At 43.2% G+C, this 24,953-nt stretch overlaps 1 protein-coding gene across 1 annotated transcript; it reads right to left on the reverse strand.

Moving 5' to 3' along the window:
- Positions 1–2,127: 2,127 nt before the first annotated feature.
- si:dkey-56m19.5 (uncharacterized protein KIAA0754) lies at positions 2,128–8,490 on the reverse strand. Its single transcript, XM_014126479.2, has 2 exons — positions 8,233–8,490; positions 2,128–4,328 (listed from the first exon to the last, which is right to left on the reverse strand). Exon 2 carries the CDS (start codon positions 4,318–4,320, stop codon positions 2,704–2,706), a length of 1,617 nt encoding a protein of 538 aa, XP_013981954.2. The 5' UTR covers positions 4,321–4,328; positions 8,233–8,490; the 3' UTR covers positions 2,128–2,703.
- Between the last annotated feature and the right edge of the window lie 16,463 nt (positions 8,491–24,953).

The following is a 24,953-nucleotide window of genomic DNA, read 5'->3' on the forward strand; positions in this document are numbered from 1 at the left end:
TCTATTGTATGAGCCACATCAGTTAGCATCATTTGAATGAACATTCTACATCACCATGGCAATCCAGCATCATTTGACAGAACATACCAAATTACCTTGGAAATGATTGCATCACAATACCAGGCAGCCATTGCAAGTGTACCCATGAGTTTACCAGTCAAATAGATGCGGTACATTTACATTTTAGTCATTTAGCAGACGCTCTTATCCAGAGCAACTTACAGTAGTGAATGCATACATTTCATACAATTTCATCCATTTTTTTTTTCCTGTGCTGGCCCCCCGTGGGAATCGAACCCACAACCCTGGCGTTGCAAACACCATGCTCTACCAACTGAGCTACAGGGAAGGCTGCCTTCAGCTCATCTGCAATGTAGAGACCGGTGTGTCTGTTGTCCCTTGTGTCTGTGCTCTTGTAGAATACTGGTTGAGGGGTGAAGATGATGTAGTTCATTATTCCTTGCCCACAAACATTCGACCACCCATCAGAGATGATTGCAATACAGTCTGATTTTTCTATGATTTGCTTGACCTTCACTTGAACTCTGTTGAACTCTGCATGATGCCGGATTGGTGCAAATTCAACAAATTTGATTTAACAAAGTGGATATTTGTCAAATCCATCATGATTGATGTATTGTAACAGGCCCACAATGTGGTTACTAAAGTCCAATTTTCATATATTTGGCCGTTTTCACTGCATAACATTTAGAAGTTGTTCCCTTTCCGGTTTAGAAGAAGTGACTGCTAAATGCTAACTCCTGTTCGTATAAGCTGGTAGCATAGCTACATGTAACATAGAGAAATCGGTGGTGGTAGTCAAAGTCGTCTTTTAACGTCTTTTAGCATCCGCTACAAGACCATGGTGATTGCCTACGGAGCTGTGAAGGGAACGGCACCTCCATACCTTCAGGCTCTGATCAGGCCCTACACCCAAACAAGGGCACTGCATTCATCCACCACCCCTACCTCTGAGGAAGCACAGTTCCCGCTCAGCCCAGTCAAAACTGTTCGCTGCTCTGGCACCCCAATGGTGGAACAAGCTCCCTCACGACGCCAGGACAGCGGAGTCAATCACCACCTTCCGGAGACACCTGAAACCCCACCTCTTTAAGGAATACCTAGGATAGGATAAAGTAATCCTTCTAACCCCCCCCCTTAAAAGATTTAGATGCACTATTGTAAAGTGGTTGTTCCACTGGATATCATAAGGTGAATGCACCGTTTTGTAAGTCGCTCTGGATAAGAGCGTCTGCTAAATGACTTAAATGTAAATGTAATGTAACTGCAGTACTGTTGATTGGTGACGATGACATGAGAATGTTTTGGGGTTGACATCTATACAAGCATTATATTATGATTTTTACCCAAACATATTGTGAAATACACATACAAACATTAGCCTAAATGTAGGCAAATTTTGCTGGGGGCAATGAGGAGATTTGGGATCTTTCCCGCATATTTCCGCATGTGTTTCCATGGCATTTCCATTGTTTGGGTCGAGTTCCATTGACCTCTTTACCGCATCTTTTGCCAGGGTCAGAGCTTCCGAGACCTCTCTATTCATTCTATTTCTATGGTGCTGCCTGCCTACCACAGCTTGGAGTTCGAGTGAGATGGGCTATTATGATGTAAGAGGTAGAGGAAGAGTCGACCTATGAAATGATCTGTCTGCATGCATTAACATGGTCAGATTTTTCAAACAAACACACGGGCAAGCCAAGATTCACCAAACAAAATATTTGCAAGGCTAATGACCTCGAGGACATTGGTCTACAGGTAATACAATCAGGCGACCCCTAACCCACAAGAAACCTGGTCTGTACATAACTGTAGAAGTTCGAAATGAATCATGTTCTGTAGATAATGTCTCCGACTGCTGATATTGGTGCACTCAATCTATCAGCCAAAAACAATAAAGCACTGGACTAATTTCAGTTTTCAAAGATCTCCATTGTTTGCACCTAGGTTTACTTATTATAATCAATCATAAAAGTATCTTAAAATACAGTTGAAATAATTGTAACATGCTAAAATGTATTAAAATGACCTGTCATTATACAATAAGGCCCTGTGTCAAATGACTTTTGCCTAATTTATATAGAATACATAACAACAAAAGAACAATCAGGTATAACAGTCTTTTTTTATTCTCCATTCCAAGCCATCAATGAACATTCCTTACTGTTTGCACCATTATAAAAGGCCAAAACTTTTCATCCATTATTTTTTCATATAGTTAAGGAAAGGATATGTGAAAGTCTAAATTAGATCACTATTGAATGCTATTCCGATAAACCATTTTTAAAATTCATCAGGCTCACACACAAAGACAAGACTACTCATTCCATTCAAAATTTCCAATGTCAATGTCACGTTTTTTTTCTCTGTTGTCCAGTTTTTTTTCTCCTGGTTTTCCTATACTCATCCCTCAAATTTTGCTGGCTTTCATCTCACCACAAATGCTGCAAACACAGGCTGCCCCTCTGCAATGATGTGTGGGGCACAAAGACTCAACACTGCATCCATGTCTCACATCTCTTCCTACATGTACCTCACTCCCCCTCTCTACACTTGAGTGGTTGTATTTCCTTTTAGTTATCTGTATACTCCTTTGCCACAACGGACATTTTTATATTTATCTTCAGAAGCTTGTGTTGGAGGTTTTTTCGGATCATTAGGGACTTCACATTTATATTAGCTTCAGACCAAGTCAACAGCCTGACTTATTGCCTCACCGATTGCCTCAGGAATCTGGATGTCGCCAGTCAGGTTCAAGTCCTTTTTTAATTCACAGTCAATTTGCACTTCAACGGCATCCTCTGGCTTGTCAATGCCGTTGACACATTCCTTTTGCTGTGGCTCCGGGGCAGACACGGCAGCTAGCTTGGCTGCCTGCTCCTGACACTCCCCATTGACCTCAGGGGCAGAAGGCTCAGCAGTAGCCTCCGCTGCGGAAACATCTTCCCTGTTGTCCAGCACAGCATCCTGTGGCCCAGCGCTGGCCTCCTCTGCAGCAGCAGGTGCAGCAGATTCTGAAATGATGATCTCCGGGATGGGTTCTGCAATGTCGGCAGCCTCTGACTCTGCTGCCTCTACTGCATCAGCAGCTTCAGGTTCAAGCTCCGCTACGGATTCTTCTACAGGTAGGGGGAGCTCTTTAGCGGCTGGTTCTAGGACGGATTCTGTTTCTGCGGCTGCCTCTGGATCTGCGGCTGCCTCTGACTCTGACACAGCTTCTGCAATTGATGTAGGCTCCTCCTCCAGTGTGGGTGAAGCTGCTTCTGCCTCTATTGGTGCCTCGGGCACAGCCTCAGGTTCTGGGGCCTCCCCTGTAACAGTCTCTGTTTCAGGCTCTGGAGCAGCATTTTCAGGTTCTGTAGTGTCTGCCACCTCTGTGACTTGTTCTGTAGCCTCAGAATCCTTTTCTGGTGCTGCGGTTAGTTCCACAGAGGCTGCCGCAGGCTCTTCTGATGCAGGCTCTTTTGGTGCTGCCTCAGGCTTTTCTGGTGCAGGCTCTTTTGGTGCTGCCGCAGGCTCTTCTGCTGCATGCTCTTTTGGTGCTGACGCAGGCTCTTCTGGAGCAGGCTCTTCCACTGCAGGCTCTTTTGGTGCTGCCACAGGCTCTTTTGGTGCAGGTTCTTTTGGTGCTGCCGCAGGCTCTTCTGGTACAGGCTCTTCCACTGCAGGCTCTTTTGGTGTAGCCACTGTTTCGTCTAGTGCCGCTGGTTCTTCCGGTGCCTCTGTTTTATCTGGTGCTGTTACAGGTTCCTCTGGTGATGCTGCTGATTCCTCAGCTGCTGCAGGTTCTTCCAGTGCTGACACTGGCTCTTCTGGAGCTGCGGCTGGTTCCTCTGCTACTGCTGCAGGTTCTTCCGGTGCCAACACTGGCTCTTCTGGAGCTGCAGGTTCTTCTGGTGCTGCAGCTGGTGCTGGCTCCTCTGGTGCTGCAGCTGGTTCTTCTGAAGCTACTGGTTTTTCTGCTGTTGGCGCTGATTCTGCCATTGCTGCCACAGGTTCATCTGGTACAGTTGCTGGCTCTGCGGTGGCCCCCTTGGCCACAGCATCTATAGCTGACAGGGCCTCTTCTGTCACATCTTTGATGGTTACCGCTGCCGACTCCACTGCTCCCTCTACCGCAGCAGACACCTTAGGAGCATCCTTCGCTGCCAACTCAGCGACCGGAGCTGGTGCTTTGCTCTCCACGGCATGGGCCATGGCCTCAACGGCACTCACAGCAGCCACAGTAATCTCCTCCTTCTTGTCCTTTGGGTCGCTGACATCGTACCCCTTCTTCCTCTTGCTCAGCTTGCCTCCCATGGTGTCTCCTAAAAGTGAATAATAAAATCAGAATGACTTAACAAGTGTGACAGGTTGTTGCGTTTGATCATCTATGCATAGTATATATCCATTTCCTTTAATTACCCACCACAAACCTCAATACCAAGTTAAAGCGGAATAAAATTCAAAGCATTGCAATCATGCCAACATAGTGCCGCCTGTCTCCGTTGTAAGAAAGCACTCAGTCGGGCTTTAAAGGGGGAAGGCATTTCAATCTGGAGACCACACTCTGCCAAATACTATTGGCTAAAAAACAAATGACCACTGCATGGGAACTACTCCAAGTTCTAAACTATCCAGTGCTCTTGTATAAACCACAGGACAAGACACCCTCTCTGGAGTCTTAGGTAATGTTATTATGTGCCAAGTGAGCCTCCCATTCTACTGTTGCCCTTTAATGGTCTGTTTTAGTTGTACACTTATTCCCACTGGTATACTTTTAGAATAGCAGGTTAGAGGCACAGTTAGAGGAGGAAGGGGGACTTGAGCTCACAAAATAAAGAAAAAAACACAAATGTTTTTAGCTATAGGTTTTGGGAACCTAGTGAGCACTTGTTGTGCAAGGACCTGTTCAACAAACCTGGTGAAAATTATTGTATAATCTGCTAACCCTCTATAGCTATCTAGTGCACTGTACATAAGTAAGGGATAAATCAACGAGGGGCTATGCGTTCTGTGGAAAATAATGAACGACGTGGAATGCCCTTTAGCCAATCAGAAACGAGTATTGAAACAATGCCATGGTATTATAAAAACGACAGGTTGGTGAGACATTTTTTGGGGCTATGGTCTGGATTTTCTCTATCGTTTAGTGCAAGGGTTAAATAAGATTCAGGCCAGGGTAAGAATGGATAAGATAACATGTTATTTTACAGACCACAAACTCCTGTTCTGCACACTCCTGTTACTTTGCAACCACTAAAGCATGGGAATGAATTAAGGGATAATCAACAAGGGGCTATGCGTTTGGAGTGGAACTGACATTCCACAGAGATGCATTATTTTCCAGAGAATGCATAGAGCCCAGAGTTGATTATCCCTGTTATACCATCCCTTTTATACTTTTTCCTTGTAGAAATGGGTTCAACATCCACTGAGGTAGCTAGCTAGCAAGTTTACTAGATAGCTACAGTAGTTACCATGGTAACCAAACAAACAGACGCCCTAGTTTAGCTAACCAAGCCATCAGGCCTAGCTTGCTATTATGAAAATCGAATTCAACAATACCAATACTGTTTTCAATTTGACTTTTGCTTTCAAAAGCAGCTCAAACAAAACGTGTAAAAATGAACTATAGCCATTGATTTCTATTATGCAAAAAATACCTGTGTGTTATTTAAGCAATAATGCCCAAGGGGGTGTGGTATATGTCCAATATAATATGCTAAGGGCTGTTCTAAAGCACGATGCAACTCGGAGTGCCTGCATACAGCCCTTAGCCATGGTATATTGGCCATATACCACAAACCCGAGGCGCCTTATTGCTATTATAAACTCCTCGCCAATGTAATTAGAGCAGTAAAAATACATGTTTTTTCATACCCGTGGTATACTTAAGCAATAAGGCATGAGGGTGTGTGGTATATGACCAATATACCAAGGCTAAGGGCTGTTCTTAGGCAGGATGCATCACGGAGTGCCTGGACGCAGCCCTTAGCCGTGGTATATTGGCCATATACCACCAACCCCTGAGGTGCCTTATTACTATTATAAACTGGCTATTAAGGTAATTAGAGCAGTAAAACTAAATGTTTTGTCATACCCGTGGTATACTGTCTGATATACCACTGCTGTCAGCCAATCAGGATTCAGGGTGGGAACCAAACAGTTTATAAAAGGAAATAATGCATGCTCTAGAATGCCCTTCAAGCCAATCAGAAAGGACTATTCAACAATGCCATGGTATAATACTGAGTAGTAGTATTCCCGAGTAGTAGTACTATACATCATCCACTGATGACAACAAAAACATATAGCTAAACTACTTTAGCTATACATATAGCTAAACTAAATATGTGTGTAGGGTTAAGGTTATCACATTGGTCTCACTCACAAAATTGTGTTTATTTTACTCCATTGCCATACTTGTAAGAGGAAGAACTGATTTCAACATACTTCAACTTCCCTTCCCACTATCAGAAAACCGAGAACTGGAAGTTAAATGTTATCTGAGAGATTATGTTTGGTGATAATAGTACTAAATTATTCCTTTAGATAACAGTAGGCTGCCTGTCACAGAAAACAATATTTACCATGGGTATGGATATACTAAAAGGCATTACAGGTTACAGGTTTCTTCTGCCTGACATACAGTTTTAAGTGAAGCCAAAAGGTCGAAAATGCTCAACATGCAGGCGGTTTTCAAAAAATGAAGCAAAACTAATCACGAACGTAACAATAGACTATGACATTTTCCGCAAGTACTTGCGGATTGACCATTATCCAAAATGTCACAAACATAGTTGAATCTAATCTGTCTTTCTTGTTAGATGGGTGAGAGAGCGACTGCCATATAGCATATGTATTTGAACTGCAGAACACACGGGCGTGATCATAATAGGAGCTGTCCATAGTGCTGCATTAGGGCAATCAAGAAGGGATGCGGACAGAGGGAGCCATGCGGGAGGCCAGCGCAGGCTATGGGCTGTACAGCTAAATCCATGCTGATATCAGAGCAGCGACGGGTCCCCTCTACTAGGCTATCGGATAAACAGGCTTTCATATTCCTCCCAATTACTGTCCATATTTGAGCATCGCTATAGCATGCGAATTAAGTTAATTGCGCGAGTTATTTATATGTTTGACTCAATTAATTTACTCAGTTTACATTACATTTGCCTATACCAACACATTAAAAGAAAACAGTCAGACATTTCGAAAAGAGATTTCAAGATACATCTGCCAAAAGCACATGACAATGTTCATACACTGGGGAAGTACATGGAGCCTATAGGCGACGACGGGATGAAATAGTACTGGTTTAGGGGTGTGAGGGATAAAATAATTACAGCAGTATGATCACACACAGATTACTGTAAACACTACCGGTTAGCCATGTATTATTTTCTATTAAAACTCCAATCGGGCTGAAGACACGTTAAATTACGATAAAGGAAAATGCTCAGGGAATTGTACAACTCCTGTTGCACCAGCAAGGCTCTGAGAGACAGGCATCCTAGATGCCTGCTACAGAATGAAGTTAACTGTGAAATCCACCTGATTGTAAAAAAGTATCACTTTTATAGTTTGGATGGATGGCAGTCTTTGATGTTTGTCATTATACAACAAATATAAGTAATGATTTAAAACGATATATTATCGACAGGGAAGGCACAAGCGCAATGACTCCATCCCCCCCAACCACATAACCCCGCGACTCTACTCTATCTACCCTGTTCGTTAATGTTGCCATACTGTCTAGTGGGGCCCCACAGGCGTGTAGAGTTACGATGGAAAATATGTTTGTCTTTTTTCTATTAAGCTTGAATCTTGATTTGTCATCTTACTCTACACTTGATATTTTTTCAATGTATTACATACATTGATTTGGGCACGCACAGCCCTGTCACCCTGATGCTTCTGGATCAAAAAAAATTCTACACCTCATAGCGCAGACAAATTGTTAAAATCCCAGGAAAGACTGGAACATCCACATAATAAAACGCAAATCGTGGCTCGAAGATGTTGAATGTGAAAATCTACGCACGCACCGGTAGGAATGCAAATACATGAACAAAAGAGAACAAAGGATAGCTTATCCAACTCTTTCTCCCTTCTCTATTCTTTATTCTCCAATTTACCACAACAGCAGGCTATATGTTATCTTATATTCTCCAGAATAAAAAAAAGAACATACAAAAGCTGAAAAATATAGATACAAAGTTCACTAACCTGGATTTCTGCCTTAAACCCAAACGATAAGGAGAGTCGAGGAACTGATGTATTCCCTTGCAAGACTGAGCACGGACTGATAATAGAAAGAATCTTGCGACTGAAAGCTGCACCGAAGTCCTCCTCGCTCCCTGAGGTGCAATCTAGGACTGTGATTTTTTGAAGAGTGCCCCTATAGGTTTTGCCAGACATCATTCGCTATCACAATCTATCCCACAATCTCGGAGAAAGTGGGGTAAATTTAGCAATTTTTTACATTCAGCATCACTCTGTCAAGGGAAATATAGTATTATTTCTAACAAAGATATCTAGGCTACATATATTTCAGGATGTTGTGTATCCCTGGAAATATTCAGAATTCATGTAAAACGTTACATTTTTTAAAACATACTGTAGGTTGTTTTCTCTTAGCACAATTTACCCCTGATATTGGGTAAATTGAGCCGCAGGACAGGGTAAGTTAAGCCACCTACACATTTCTGTACTGAATGAAATATGACCTATGTCTATCTCAGAGGAGGCTGGTGGGAGGAGCTATAGGAGGACAGAATAATTGTAATGGCTGGAATGGAACCAATGGAACAGAGTCAAACGTGGTTTCCATATGTTTAATGTGTTTGATACCCTTCCATTTATACCATTCCAGCTTTCACAATGACCCCGTCCTCCTATAGCTCCCCCCACCAGCCTCCACTGGTCTATCTTTATTTCCCAAACACAATTCAACACAATCACAATCCCTTTTTTGTTTTTTAATACATTTTAAGCATCTTTTAATAACACAGGCTTAATACCTAACAAACAATGTACTTAAAAAATTAACACTTTTAACATAGGCCAGGCACGTTGGTTACCTCATATCCCAGCGACAATGAAACGCTACTAGCGCACACCGCTAACTAGCTAGCCATTTTACACCGGTTACACTCACCCCCCTTTGACCTCTTCCTTCTCTGCAGCAATGTTCCGGGTCAACAGCATCAATATAAAAGTGTTGCTTCCATCCCTCTCCTTGCACCAACCTGGGCTTGTTACCTTTCCCTCCACAAAAGCCTAGCATAGCAAGGGAATCATCTACTTCAAGGTCTCAGAGTGAGTGACTTCACCGATTGAAATGCTAAAACCTCTGAAGGATCGTACCCTTTTTTAACATTTTCGCCTAAAATGACATACCCAAATTAAACTCCCTGTAGCTCAGGACCTTAAGCAAGGATATGTATATTCTTGATACCATTTGAAGGGAAACACTTTGAAATTTGTGGAAATGTGAAATTAATGTAGGAGAATATAACATATTAGATCTGGGAAAAGATAATACAACAACAAAAAACAGTAGGGGATCAAACTGTAGAACCAGTTCCTACATTTGAAAATAAAAATGGATTTCATCAAACAAAACTATGCCACATTTTATCTCTGGGACCCTCAGGATGACAAAACAGAGCAAGATTACTGAATGTAAGTACATTATTTACCTTCAGAGGTGAATGTATCAAACCAGTTGCCATGATTAAAGTTGTTTGTTGTTGTGCACTATCCTCAAACAATAGCATAGTATTTGTTCACTGTAATAGCTACTGTAAATTGGACACTTCAGTTAGATTAACAAGAATTTAAGCTTTCTGCCCATATAAGACATGTCTACATCCTAGAAAGTTGGCTGTTACTTACAACACCATTCTAGTCACATTAGCGCACGTTAGCAGCAACCGTCCTGGTATAGGGACACCGATTGAGGAACTCTTAACACAAAAAATTCATTTGACTTGGTGAAAATCAATTTTTTTGGACCTAACTTGCTTACCACTTTTTCCATGCGGTTTCATCCTTCACAGACTCCATGAAATGATGAACTAAATATTTGGTCAAATTATAAATCTTATGTTTCACTATATCGGATCACTCCAATATATTAGTATCACTCCGCAGTGGAGGGATACATCCGAGGTGAGGATGGCCGCGATACACGTTCTCTTTCATTTTCTCGGCAGACGTCCGTATGGTTTGAAGTACAAACTTTCTGAAGTTCGCTTGGTAAGTCACTGGTAAGTGTAATATCTTGCGTGGAAGTATACTCACTGGCTTTTTGCATCCTGGAGCAGCTGGCCACATGGCCAGCCCCTTCTCTAGAGTGCTCCACTCGTTGCGTGCGGTTGGTCTATATCTTCCGCCCGTGGTTTGTCGTATTTGTGTTTTGTTAGCGTTACACTGCGACTCCGTGTGTATCCATAGGTATGGTGGCTCTTGCTGGCACAAACAGTAATTTACCTTACATAACTTGCAGACCGGCTTGTTCTATGTGTGTGTTGTGAATTGCTTTAACATGCTGCTCCCGGTGCCTCAGGCGCGGGTTCTCTGCTAATTACCCTGCAGGTTTCTTTCTTGTTCTTTACCCCTGCAGAGTGTAAGAGTATCGTGGTGGGCTTTCTACTACATTGAGACATTAAATTCAGTTCCTTAATGGAGTTACTCCATCATATGATGCTGTTTTTACTGCTTGGATATTAAACTGGTAGGTAATATTGCAGTTGGCGTAAAACAAAATCAAACCCATTACCTGGTTGCAGTTTTTTTTGTCTGCCTGCTTCTCCCACACAGGTTTTCCCCATTTTTTTGTAGAGGTACTGGGTAATTTATCCCTCACAAGGTTCCTATTCCTCCAAGCGGGTCACAACATAAGCTCTCCCAGGGTGTCGGACCCCTGCTCCGTGGCCTTGTTGGCTTGGCTGAGCTTATGGCTTCCCTTTTTGACAGATGTGATGGTGGCATCCCCCATGGGGATCTGCATACCTTGTGTATGCACTGCCTGGGTTTAAGCCACGTGGAGAGGGTGGTGGAGCGCCCTACTGGATGCCAATTTTGTGTGGTGTTCTAAGAACACCTGCGCCTGGCGCGATTGGAGGCCATGCGCGAGTGGGTCGGCCAGGCTCAGGCTTAGGCTGGGGACGAACTCCCTCTCTCAGGAGTGGTGCACCAGGGAGCTGTTAGTACCTCTACTGGGCCCAGTTCCCCTCCCAGGAAGCGTGGCCAGAGCCACCGCAGGCAAAGCCCATCTGCTGCAGTCCTGGATGGGGGCAGGAGTCGGACCGCTGTGACCACCTTGAATGGAGGCCGCATGCCCTGCATAAGGAGGTTGATATCTTCGATGGCGACGACAGCTGTTCCCTGTTGGCCAGTGATAGGCTGTTCCTGGGGGACGATGCTGGCACTATTCACCACTGTGAGCGGGGCAACCAGACTGACAGGCCATCAGAAGCTGGCAGCGGGGCTTCATCGCTCCCCCAGCGGCTCGAGAGGCTATGAGGAGCCTACTCACTCGGGTAGCCACTGCACTGGACATCAAACTGGTGGACAGTGATGACTCTCCATCTGTCCCCATCTCTGCTAAGTTCCGCGAGGCCTTGCAGGAGAGCTGGGCCTCTGCCAGGGGGCACTTCCGACTCACAGCAGAGACTGGAACATGGAGTTATGTTGCAGGTGCAGAGTCACTCGGCCTCTGGGGAGTACGCGACCATGGACACCATGATAGCTGCCATGGTCCTTATAGGGCACACGGGCATTCCCTGTTTTTTGCAGAGGCACTGGGTAATTTATCCCTCACCGGGTTCCTATTTCTCCAAGCAGGTCACAACATAAGCTGCTCCGTGGCCTTGTTGGCTTGGCTGAGCTTATGGCTTCCCTTTGTGACAGGTGTGATGGTGGCATCCTCCCTGGCGGAACCTGCGACTGAAGCCGGGACCCCCAAGAGTCTTTGATGCCTGCCCCATCGCCTCGTGCTGAGGGACGACAGCAGGGAGGGGCACAGCGTGAGGTGAAGCAACAACCTGTCAACCGCCACCGCCATAGGGACGTGCCTGGGAGACCCAAGCACTTGGGGTGCCAGAGGAGAGGCGGGCCCCGGCAGGACCCATGACACACCCTTCCCCAGCCTCGGCCGCTTCTCCCGGTCTCTAAGGGCAAAGTGGGAGGAAGGTGTGGAGTCCCCCTGGGTGTTGTCCGCAATGCTCAAGGGGTACTGAATCCACGGTGGCTGACCCCCTGAAGAAGAAAACCCTGTGGCTGGAGATCTCCTCACTCCTGGACAAGAGTGCCATCCGCAGGATCAAGACATCAGAACGGCTAGGTGGGTTGTTTTATTTTGTGGTCCCAAAAAGAGACGGATTCTGGACCATCGCAACCTCAATGGGTACTTGAAGGTACTGAAGTTCTACATGCTGTCCCCAGCCCGCGTGTTGCAGGCCGTGTCCAGGGACCAGTGGTTTGTGACGCTGGACCTGAGGGATACGTACGTACTTCCATGTTCCTGTTCACCCAGGTCATTGGCAGTACCTCCGATTAATTTTTGAAGGGATGGCTTACGAATTCATGGTTCTTCCCTTCGGCCTCTCCTTGGCACCCCACACTTTTACAAAGTGCATGGACGCTGTCCTGGCACCTCTCATGTCCCGAGGATTTTTGATCAATTATCTGGACAATTGGCTGATTTGTGCCCCAACCAGGACTCTGTCAGAGGGTGGCCATCATTGGCATGGAACTGGACTCAGTCCTCATGAGAGCACGCCTACCCACCAGAAGGGTTCAGGCGATCTTATCTTGCCTCGACCATTTTCGGGAAGGGGCGGGTGGTATCCTCCCTGATCTGCCAATGCCTGTTGGCCCTCGTTGCTGATTCCCCTGGGCCTGCTCTATCTCCGGCCTCTGCAACGCTGGTTCAACTCCCACCAGCTGCACCCGAAGCGCCACTGTCACCGCCAGCTGCGGGTGACTGCACAGGCACTGGGGGGCATGACCAAGGGCAGGTCGGACAGTGGATGTTGGCTACCCCCTTAGAGCGGCAGGCACATCAATACACTAGAGCTCTGAGCTGTACTGCTGGCCCTGCGGTCTTTCCTTCCATATCTGAAGGGAAGACATGTCCTGGTGAGAACGGACAACACCACAGTCGTGGTTTACATCAACCATCAGGGTGGACTGAGGTCTCACCGCCTCCATCTTATGGTACAGGAGATCCTTCTCTGGGTTGAGGGACGTTTAGCGTCTCCACACGCAGCATACGTACCTGGCATCCTGAATGTGGCAGCGGATATGCTCTCGAGGTAGGACCCACCACCTTGGGACTGGAGCCTACATCCTCAGGTGCTGCAGCACCTGTGGGACAAGTTCGGGAGGGCGCAGGTGGACCTGTTTGCCTCCCTGGACAATGCACCCCCCCCCCCCACGTGGTACTCCATGTTGGAGCCACCAGGGCCTTTGGGCTTGGATGCTCTGGCTCCCGATTGGCCAGGGCTAGAGCTTTACGCATTCCCCCCTTTTCCCCTGATCCAGACTGTGCTGGACAGGACCAGGATGGCGGAGCATCATCTGCTGCTGGTGGCCCCATACTGGCCCAGACAACCCTGGTTCAGCCTTCTCCTGTCCCTGTTGTCTGGGACACCATGGCAACTGCCCCTGAGACCTGACTTGCTGTCGCACCGCCTCAGTCTGTGGGCTTGGCTGGTGAATGGCACCAATGGTCCATGTTAGGACTACAGGAGGGCATAATGAACACCATGCAGAGCGCAAGGGCACCGGCTTCAACTGCGACATACCAGTTGCGCTGGCAGTTGTTCTGCTTTTGGTGCACTGGTATTGAGGTTGTGCCCGAGTCATGCGGGGTGCAGTATGTCCTCCAATACCTGCAGTCTTGCTTGGATGAGCGCTTGGCAGCCTCTACACTGAGAGGGTATCTGCATGCTATGTGGGGTGGATGGACAGGCCAGTGGGGCGCCATCCCTTGGTCTCCATGTTTATGAAGGGGGTTCGTCGCCTGCGTCCAGCTAGGACCCGCTCAATGGCGAGCTGGGATCTGGATGTGGTCTTGGCAGCTTTGGCAAAGCCACCTTTAGAACCGTTGGAGTCTGACTCCCTGAGTGTTTCCTCTCTATGAAGGTGGCTTTCTTGGTAGCGATTTCTTCCATGAAGAGGGTGGGTGAGCTCCATGATCTTTCGGTAAGTTCTGAGTGCTACCGGGTGGACCCCGGTGGGAGGAGTATATCTCTCCGCCCCAAACCTTCATTCCTCCCGAAGGTTCTGTCAGACAGGCATGTGACATCCCTTTTTATCCTACCAGCAAAAACATTGTAATCAGATTACAGATACTTTTGAAAAACGAGATGATTACTTCGAGGATTACTTTTACATTCCGAAAGGATGTTTACGGAATTTCTTTTTTGACACTTCTCTGTTTTCTCAATGACATTCAAATCAGCATTGAAAAAAGGCGCAAATTTATCGTGGTTCCACCTGAGCGAGTCTGACCACAAGTCAGAGACCAGAATGATGACACACCAAATGTGTTTGATGGATCACAGGAAAAGAGCAGGAATAGGCTTTTGTAGGCTACAGTCCAAGTTATGTCTTCCAATGGTGCGACTGCTGTCAGCATTCAAATATTATCCAACTTGAATAAACGCTTGGAGGTAAGGATGACAGCCGTGGTGTAGTCTACGGCAATACGGATATCACATACGGATATCTACAAAGCGCATTGATGTGAATCACACTGCTGCTCTCTCATTTAGCTATTTGCACCTTACGGATTGTGGTTGTTGTGGATGGCTGTTCACACATCTAAATATGTATGTGAACCCAATAATGGTTGAATTCAAGAAGTTTAAGCTGCCTATCAATCATTGTTGCGCTCTTGCAACATCTGCAGAGTGCGGATCCCAGCCTATGGAATAAAAGTGGGGCTTCTATTGCTCAATCTAATTCATGCTGATAAAAAAACACATCCATAGGCCTAATGGACACATGCTCAAACTTGCACACTTTTGATAGACTTAAAGGGGCAATCTGTAGTTGCTACATCAATTTTTGGACTAATAAATTAGATATATTAACGTAAAGATATAATTTAATCGTATTATTATATGTAGTAGAAAGCGATGGGTTAGAAGAAGCCAACATAACCAACCCATAAAGTAAAATTAAACATCCCTATATGGCCAGCTATGTAAACTTTAAAATGTATTTATCCTGCAATAGATGTCGTTCAATCTTCGAATGTCTCTTAAGTAATCTAAAACTGAATGTAATCTGATTATGTTACTGAGTTTGGATAATCCAAAAGTTACATTACTGATTACAATTTTGGACAGGTAAATGTAAAGGATTACATTTAGAAAGTAACTTAGCCAACCCTGCATATGAGGACACCGAGGTCCGGACCTTTTTTAAAAACATTGTCGGTCTGAACTTACTGTTGAGAGTTAGAATAGAAGAATACACAAGGTTAAATATCTAAAATTGGTTGTAGCAGCTTTCTTCTTGTTTTATGTCACTCACTGACAGCCACTCAATTAGCCCATGTCAGTTAAAACATGTTAGATTATTATTTTTTATAAAATAAATTATTTAACCTTTATTTATCTAGGCAAGTCAGTTAAGAACAAATTCTTATTTACAATGACGGCCTACTCGGCAAAATAAAGAGAGACCTAAGTAAATTAGTCTAGTTAGCTATCTAAACTTAGCAATCATGGCCGAATTACTGACCAGGCAGGCAGGGCACGTGCCCAGTGACCCTGACGTTCAGGGGGCCCCGATTGATTTTGTTAGTCACTCTCACGCAGATATCACATTAACCTGGCAAAAGTCATGGCAAAATGTGTAGAATTGCAGGAAATGTGCTTTAAAACTGCACAAGAAATGGTTCTGTAAAGCAAACTTATTTACCTTTTGTTAATGAAATACTTTTTTTGCTAACAGATCCCTCAGTATGTATTACATTTTCATTTTTAATCACAGTGAGAGTTAATGTGTACCAGCTAATTGTATAGCTAATAGGCTATGTGTTTCAAGATCAACTGATGTGAATGAAGTTACAGCAAACCAATGTTATAATGGCTGGGGTCATTAGAGCTTCAAGCAGCAAAGCTGGTGAAACCCTATTGTATTTGTTCCAGTATATTATTGGTTTTATTAGTATACTGAACAAAAATGTAAACACAACATGCAACAATTTCAAAGATTTTACTCAGTTACAGTTCATATAAGGAAATCAGTCAATTGAAATAAATAAATTAGGCAATAATCTATGGATTTCACATGACTGGGAATACAGATATGCATCTGCTGGTCACATATACCTTAAAAAAAGGTAGAAAACCAGTCAGTATCTGTCATGTACCAGTCATGCAGAGCGACACATCTGCTTCGCATAGAGTTGATCGGGCTGTCGATTGTGGCCTGTGTAATTTTGTCCCACTCCTCTTCAACGGCCGTGTGAGGATATTAGCGGAAACTGGAACTGGTTGCGGACCCGGTTGGACATACTGCCAAATTCTCTAAGGCTGCTTATGGTAAAGAAATAAACATTACATTCTCTGGCAACAGATCTGGCGGACATTCCTGCAGTCAGCATGCCAATTGCATGCTCCTTCAAAACTTCTGTGGCATTGTGTTGTGTGACAAAACATTTTACAGTGGCCTTTTATTGTCCCCAGCACAAGGTGCACCTGTGTAATGATCATGCTGTTTAATCAGCTTCTTGATATGCCACACCTGTCAGGTGGATGGATTATCTTGGCAAATGAGAAATGCTCACTAACAGGGATGTAAAACAAATGTGTGCACACCATTTGAGAGAAATAAGCTTTTTGTGCATATGAAAATTAATGGGATAATTTATTTCAGCTCATGAAACATGGGACCAACACTTTACATGTTGTGTTTATATTTTTGTTCAGTGTATAATATTTTTTTGGCCATTTTGGTGAAACAAAATGCAAATTCCCGTGAGATGAAAAGGCCCAGGACTGTGCAACTTACCAACATGGTTAAGGCCCAAGGGCCACACCCTCTCATGCAATACCATGCCAATTGGTCACATGGTGGTGCTATAACAAGCGATTGAAAATGCAAACTTTGTAAGGTTAGCTCCCACACCCTGTGTGACCAAGAGTCATGAAATTTAGTACATAGGTCCCTCTCCTCACAAGGATAAAACTACCCTTAAGAAACCATAAAGTCCGCCACTATGGATTGTCCACCATTTAGACATTTGTGAAAATCACTTAAAACGCTACTCCTCTAGCACCGATTGACCGATCTACACGGAACTTGACATATGGCATGTATGGACCAAGATCTCTCAACACCTCATTTTCCAGACTAGTAACAAAAACGACACACCTACTGATTGACCAATAAACATTTATGTGGGTGTGGTCACGCACATAAATGCATACAAATCAGACAAGGATCTTCTTATTGTGACAAAAATTGGTACACATGTTCCAAACACTGTCAAGACGCAACACACACGGTGGCACTATTACGGGCACATGTTTTTATGAAATTTGGCATACACGCTTAGGTGAGTAGAGAAATTGAGTCTAGGTGAGTCTAGCTAACCTAGAGTATGGTTGTTGAGTTTGGCCGCATGGTGGCGCTGTTGGACAGGAAAAAACATTCATGCAAGCTCAATGGTTCATAGCAGCCGTGTTGTTTTAGATAGACTCTTGGGAAATGTTGTGTTTAAAGACGTGGATCCATAGATGCTATATACCAAATTCAGTTCAGGAGAAGAAGACGTTTAAAGTAATCAATATCATAAAAAATGTCAAAAATACAGTACCAGTCAAAAGTTTGGACACACCTACTCATTCAAGGGGTTTTCTTTATTTTTACTATTTTCAACAGTGTAGAATAATAGTAAAGATATCAAAACTATTAAATAGCACATATCACGTAGTAACCAAAAAAGTGTTAAACAAATCAAAATATATTTTATATTTGAGATTCGTCAAAGTAGCCACACTTTGCCTTGATGACAGTTATGCACAGTCTTGGCATTCTCTCAACCAGCTTCATGAGGTAGTCACCTGGAATGCATTTCAATTAACAGGTGTGCCTTGTTAACAGTTAATATGTGGAATTTATTTCCTTCTTAATGCGTTTGAGCCAACCAGTTGTGTTGTGTCAAGGTAGGTATACAGAAGATAGCCCTATTTGGTATAAGACCAAGTCCATATTATGGCAAGAACAGCTCAAATAAGCAAAGAGAAATGACAGCCGAGTATTACTTTAAGACATGAAGGTCAGTCGAACCGTAAAATATCAAGAACTTTGAAAGTTTATTCAAGTGCAGTCGCGAAAAACCATCAGGCGCTATGATGAAACTGCCACTCATGAGGACCGCCACAGGAAAGGAAGACCCAGAGTTGCCTCTGCTGCAGAGGATAAATTCATTAGAGTTAGCTGCACCTCAGATTGTAGACCAAATAAATGCTTCACAGAGTTCAAGTAACAGACACATCTCAACATCAACTGTTCAGAGGAGAATGCGTGAATCAGGCCTTCATGGTCGAATTTCTGCAACGAAATCACTACTAAAGGACACCAATAATAAGAAGAGACTTGCTTGGGACAAGACACATGAGCAATGGACATTAGACTGGTGGAAATCTGTCCTTTGGTCTGATGAGTCCAAATTTGAGATTTCTGGTTCCAACCGCCATGTCTTTGTGAGACGCAGAGTAGGTGAACAGATGATCTCCACATATGTGGTTCCCCCCGTGAAGCATGGAGGAGGAGGTGTGATGGTGCTTTGCTGGTGACACTGTCTGTGATCTATTTAGAATTCAAGGCACACTTAACCAGCATGGCTACCACAGCATTCTGCAGCGATACGCCATCACATCTGGTTTGCGCTCATTTGTTTTTCAACAGGACAATGACCCAAAACACACCTCCAGACTGTGTAATGGTTATTTGGCCAAGAAGGAGAGTGATGGTGCTGCATCAGATGACCTGGCCTCCACAATCCCCCAACCTCAACCCAATTGAGATCGTTTGGGATGAGTTGGACCGCAGAGTGAAGGAAAAGCCGTCAACAAGTGATCAGCATATGTGAGAACTCCTTCAAGACTGTTGGAAAAGCATTCCTCATGAAGCTGGTTGAGAGAATGCCAAGACCGTGCATAACTGTCATCAAGGCAAAGTGTGGCTGCTTTGAAGAATCTCAAATATAAAATATATTTTGATTTGTTTAACACTTTTTGGGTAACAATATGATTCCATATGTGTTATTTCATAGTTTTGATGTCTTCACTACTATTCTACAATGTTGAAAATAGTAAAAATGAAGAAAAACCCTTAAATGAGTAGGTGTGTTCAAACTTTTGACCAGTTTTATTTTTTTATTTTACCTTTATTTAACTAGGCAAGTCAGTTAAGAACAAATTCTTATTTTCAATGATGGCCTAGGAACAGTGGGTTAACTGTACTGTACATTAAAAGTATTTAGAATGATCTGGTTGATTTTTAGTTCTGATATTCGCCATGCATGGTAAGGTGTACAGATGTAGCTCATCCTTGGGCAATGTGTCCAATTTGTCCTGATGGTGGCACAGTGGGCCCACACCTTGAACCCCGCCAATGCTTCTTGCAGCTTTAATTTTTTTTTTTTTTTGCTGTTCTCCAAATAGCATTTTAGAGTTTTGAAATGGTATAGAAATGCAGTAAATGAGCTTAAACTTTTCTGGACCTCACTAAAACAGACCCTGCCCACTGGGCACAGACGGCAGTTCAACGTCTAGTTTTGATTTACATTTGTTTGAGTTGTCGACTTGCGTGAATTCAACGTGAAATCAACAACAAATTTCACCATGTCATTGGATTTAGGTTAGAAGTTGTGTGAAAAAAATATGAAATTCCCTTTTACATTGATTACTTTTGCAAATCCAATCAGTTTTCCACTTGGGTAGCTACGACCCTGTGTGCCATAAACTCTCAGGAACATGGTGTCTGATTCCCGTAGGTTCAACATACTGTTTTTCATGTTAGTTATTGTTCGTAAAGGTGACAGAGGGCCCAAAGGTCACTCTCAATATTACTTTTCCATTTTAAGTTTCCTGACATATGGCATCTTTGTTCTATTTGCCTTCTATCTGTTAATGGGCGCAATATTACGCGTGAGGTTTAATGAAATTCTACAACTTGCTCCTTTTTGTGCGTACAGTTCACCCGAGAGATTACACCGTTTTTCATGTACAGTAGGTCTTGTCTTATCATTTGTATCGTTGAAAGACAGGGAACAGGCAAATATTAATAAGGACATTTTGAAACAGAAAACGGCATAGTATTCCATTTTGTTCTCAAGACAGGAAACATGAAGAGTTTGTCTTATTGCCCAGGAGTGGATTTTGTTTTGATGGACTGAGGGGAATGGTCTTTGCAAGTGTAAATCAAAGAAAAAAGGAATAGGAAAGGAGGAATAGAATGTGTTTGTGTTCTTTCAGCTGCAATTTTATATGGAAATTGTTTAGCAACCACAAGGGAAAGATTAACTTCGGGCACTTTAACTTCAGGCACTTGTAATAGCCTACTAGGCTAGAAAACAGTCTTTGACCAACCACTACTGAACCACATATTACAAGCCAGATATTACATGTGTGGTTTAATAACACATTAAGGACTTTCTGGATCCCACCTTACAAAACAAAAGAGAGTGAGACTTGTTTTTCTGTCTCACCTAAGAGTGGACTGAACCAGTCTTTAACTTGATCACTCTCATTGGACAGGAGCCATCAGCAATCAGAGATTAGCTCACATCACATCAATGAGGAGGGTCTGTCCTCTCATCTCTATGGTGTGGAATGCAGTCAAACAAGTATTAAAGAAATGCAGTCATCAGATTAACATGCTAATGAATAGGGAGAGGTGTGGTAGCAGGGTTAAATATTTTCTTACTGCATAAAGATGTAGAATCTAAATTTGGGCCAGTCTCCTACAGCAGGAAAATAAATCCTGCAGCAACAGGAAATGTGAATTATTATCTGGACTATAATTAAAGGACATTTTTGTAGCGGTTGATACATTTTTCATAAGGGAAAATCAAGTCTGAAATTTGTAAGTGGAAATAACAAACTTTAGAAGCCTTTTAAAACCTCAAATACAGTAGAAGTTTTAAATGTCCTAGGGTGAATTTACAGAGTGATCAAATTAAGATCTTACATCTGCATGATTACCAAGCTTCTTGCCATCCGGGATCTCTGTACCAGGCGGTGTCAGAGGAAGGCCCCAAAAAATTCAGAGGACTCCAGCCACCCTAGTCATAAACTGTTCTCTCTGCCTACCGCACGGCAAGCGGTACCGGAGAGCCAAGTCTAGGTCAAAAAGGCTTCTTAACAGCTTCTACCCCCAAGCCATAAGACTCCTGAACAATTAATCAAATGGCTATCCTGACCCTGACTCTGTTTATTATCAATGCATAATCACTTTACCTCTACCTACATGTAAATATTACCTCGACTGACCGGTGCCCCTGCACATGGACTCTGTACCGGAACCCCATGTATATAGCCTCGCCACTGTTATTTTATTGTTGCTCCTTAATTATTTGTTATATATATAGAGAGATATTTTTTAAACTGCATTGTTGGTTAAGGGCTTGTAAGTAGGCATTTCACTGTAAGGTCTACACCTGTTGTATTCAACACATGTGCAAATAAAATTTGATTTGATTGGCACTTAAAAGAGAATTAACTTAAATTTACGTCATTTAGCAGACGCTCTTATCCAGAGCGACTTACAGTAGCGAATGCATACATTCATTTCCTTTTTGTACTGGCTCCCCGTGGGAATCGAACCCACAACCCTGGCGTTGCACACACCATGCTGGCATTGCAAACACCATGCTCTACCAACTGAGCCACAGGGAAGACTGAATGTTTTCCAAGACCTGAAAACATTCATTTCCATTCAATTATGTAGTCAGTAAACTCAACTGTCACAAGCTCATCCGATTCTGTTAATGTGCCTTGGGGAATAAGCAACCTATTTGGCAACCTTACTATACCAAAGTTCTTTCCCATGCAGGCAGAGTCTTATGAGGCATGACTCATGAGAAAATGTTTAATTTATACCAGTCTATCACGTTTTCATTTCACCCCTATCAGTCGACTGTTCATTTGTAAGATTGACTTTGGCTGAGGGTAAGGTTATAGACTTCCCATACCCTTCAAGTAGAACGTTTTATGGTTTGTGTGCTCAGTTCCACTTACTCGGCTCTTCAAACAAATCATATGCAATCAATCATAAGGGCTTTGCAGAACCAAGTTCTGGAAGGGAATTTTACTAGGAGAACAGTGTCACCTTCTGTCTCTACTATGGAATTACATCAACTGTTTAATATGAGAGTATATTTTATGGACAATAAGCAATATGTATGTTAATGTGAACTCATAGCTTGCTGTTTGGTAGTAAGCATTTATTAGTTTAAAGGACACACTATCCAATCTGTGTTTTTTGTTTGGAATGCTAGGCCTTGTATCAGAGACTGATGCAGGATTTATGAGGGGTGCCCACACCCTCTCAGGAATTGCAGAGAAGGTAGCCTAATTGTGTGTGCTCATGAAAAAAATATAAGCACACTTAGCTTGCTGGAATGACAAGTTCAATGAATAAAATGAATGCAGTATATTGTATTGCAGTGTAGCAAAATCTGTGTCATTGAGCAGAAAAGCAGAACAGGGGCTTGCTTCCCTCAAGCCTTTGACAAAAACAAAACCTGTTTTATTAGATTTTCCTGGCAGCAGGAGTAGGCCTCTCCACACCATGAATGGGAGTAAGAGTAGAAAGGACAAGTATCACATGACTCACAGTTCTGGCATGCACTTCAGCCAATATCCCCAATCTACCCTGGATCTATAGATGGGGAAACCCAAAGCCATATGGGGAGTCCTAAGTGAATTCCCTACAGCAATAATGTAGATGCCTCAGTTCAACTGCCTGCCCTGCCTTCCTGTCTCAAAGGTCTATGGTGGAGCAGGTGGGACTCCTGAGTCCCTTGGTAATCTCAAAATGAATTACCAGCACAGCTCTATTCAAGTCTGGGTAACTTTTTTCACACAGTGATTGATTCAGGTTTACGGGATTGCTCTTTTGGGGCCCAGATTTAATTATTGATTGGCGTCATTCTGGGTTGAACTAGTGTAAAGTAAGTTTCGGTCATTATGTTGTTTACATGGTTTTTCTTGTAAAGGCTGATTATTATCTAACGATTGTGTGTGTTGGCGTTTACATTAACAATTTAATGTGTAACTGAGAGGCACTGACTAAGGACATTGAAACCCTTTACATTTAGTGGAAAATATGTCCAACATTTTTTGAGGAACCCATTAACAATGCAATTGGTAAAATCATATGACTTCCTCCAAATCGTTAACACTTTACAGCTTTTACTTTGAAAACAGTTAGCATACGTATGAAAATGTATGCACTCACTACTGTAAATCGCTCTGGGTAAGAGCGTCTGCTTAAATGTAATCGTATCACACCTCTTGCAGCCCCCCCTCTCTACGCACACACGGTCTCTGTTCATTAATAACATCTCGCGGAAGACCTAAGAAAAATGAATCCAAGCAGTCGAAATGATTACACGTCTTAGTTTAAATTCTGATATTGATTGACACGGATCGGATCGTCTAGACCCACACCTGTTTGCTAACTTTAGTCTTTAGCTCGATGCTTCGTGGCTTTTAATATAAGCTCCCTGTCAGTAAAGCCATTGACACCAAGCATTTAAGGCAGCTAGCAAATTAGCCAGCTAACTAACTAACGCTACATTTCACTACACCCGTAATAACATCTGCTAAATATGTGTATGTGAGCGAGAATTATTATATTTGTTTTTTTAAGTATACCATTGAATACTGTAACAGCGTGTCTTTTCTTATGACAGTTTACATGTTTCCACCAATTTGTAAGTCGCTCTGGATTAGAGCGTCTGCTAAATGACTTAAATGTTAAATGTTAATGATGTTCCTGTACTGCCCGCGTCTGAGTGATGTATTTAGCCTTTCGTTTATAGACTGGCCAGTAGCTTCTATCCCAGACCGTTAGGTTGCTGAATAGCCACCCAATCAGCTACCTGCCAATCACCTACGGTTGGAGCTCGGAGTTGAAGACTTTCACTGGACCCTGCATTTACATCTGCAACCATGTGCATGTGACTAATACACTCTAAATCTAAATATATATGTTGCCTTATGATTCCACTAGGTGGCATCACTTTACTTGTCGGCAATACGGTCTACGCGTCTGCTCTGCTGCTCCAGTTAATTTTCTTTGGTCTTGCAACTGATGTGCAGTCAGCTCTTTCCACCCCAAACTTACCCAAATGTATTATGGCCTAGCTGCACAACTGGTCCTGGACCAGTTGTTAAGTGTACAATGCCCAAAATTAAAAAGAAGTCAGTCAGCCTTGCAGGATGACATCATGCAAGCCAACGCGTACTGAGCGCGCTGTTATTATGCCTGATCACAATAACCCTACACAGCACTTTCATGGTAACTTGTTGTTTTTCTTTGTCTTATTTTGCCCCCCTTTCATGATTACAGTAAATCATTGAGTAAATCATTATGATATAATCAGATGTCGTTTTTGGAAGGAGGCTACTGAGTAGTGTAGGTGCACTGGGTTTAGTATGCGCAAAATATTGTACATTAGCCCACTTCAGATATTTTGATTGGGCCACAGAAAAATAGTGAGGTATTGAGTATTATCACCATAAGTTATCATCAGCTTTGACCCTTTGTCTGTATCTGGTGCTTGGTTGATAGCAAGATATGGTAGGTATCCTATTTCTCTGTGTTGTTTAACTATAGATTTTGAACCATCACTGATGAGCCGCATTCCGGGATTTGTTGCGGTGTAAATCGGGTGCACACAGTTT

The sequence above is a fragment of the Salmo salar genome, chromosome ssa11 (assembly GCF_905237065.1).
Source record: "Salmo salar chromosome ssa11, Ssal_v3.1, whole genome shotgun sequence".
Lineage (NCBI taxonomy): Eukaryota > Metazoa > Chordata > Actinopteri > Salmoniformes > Salmonidae > Salmo > Salmo salar.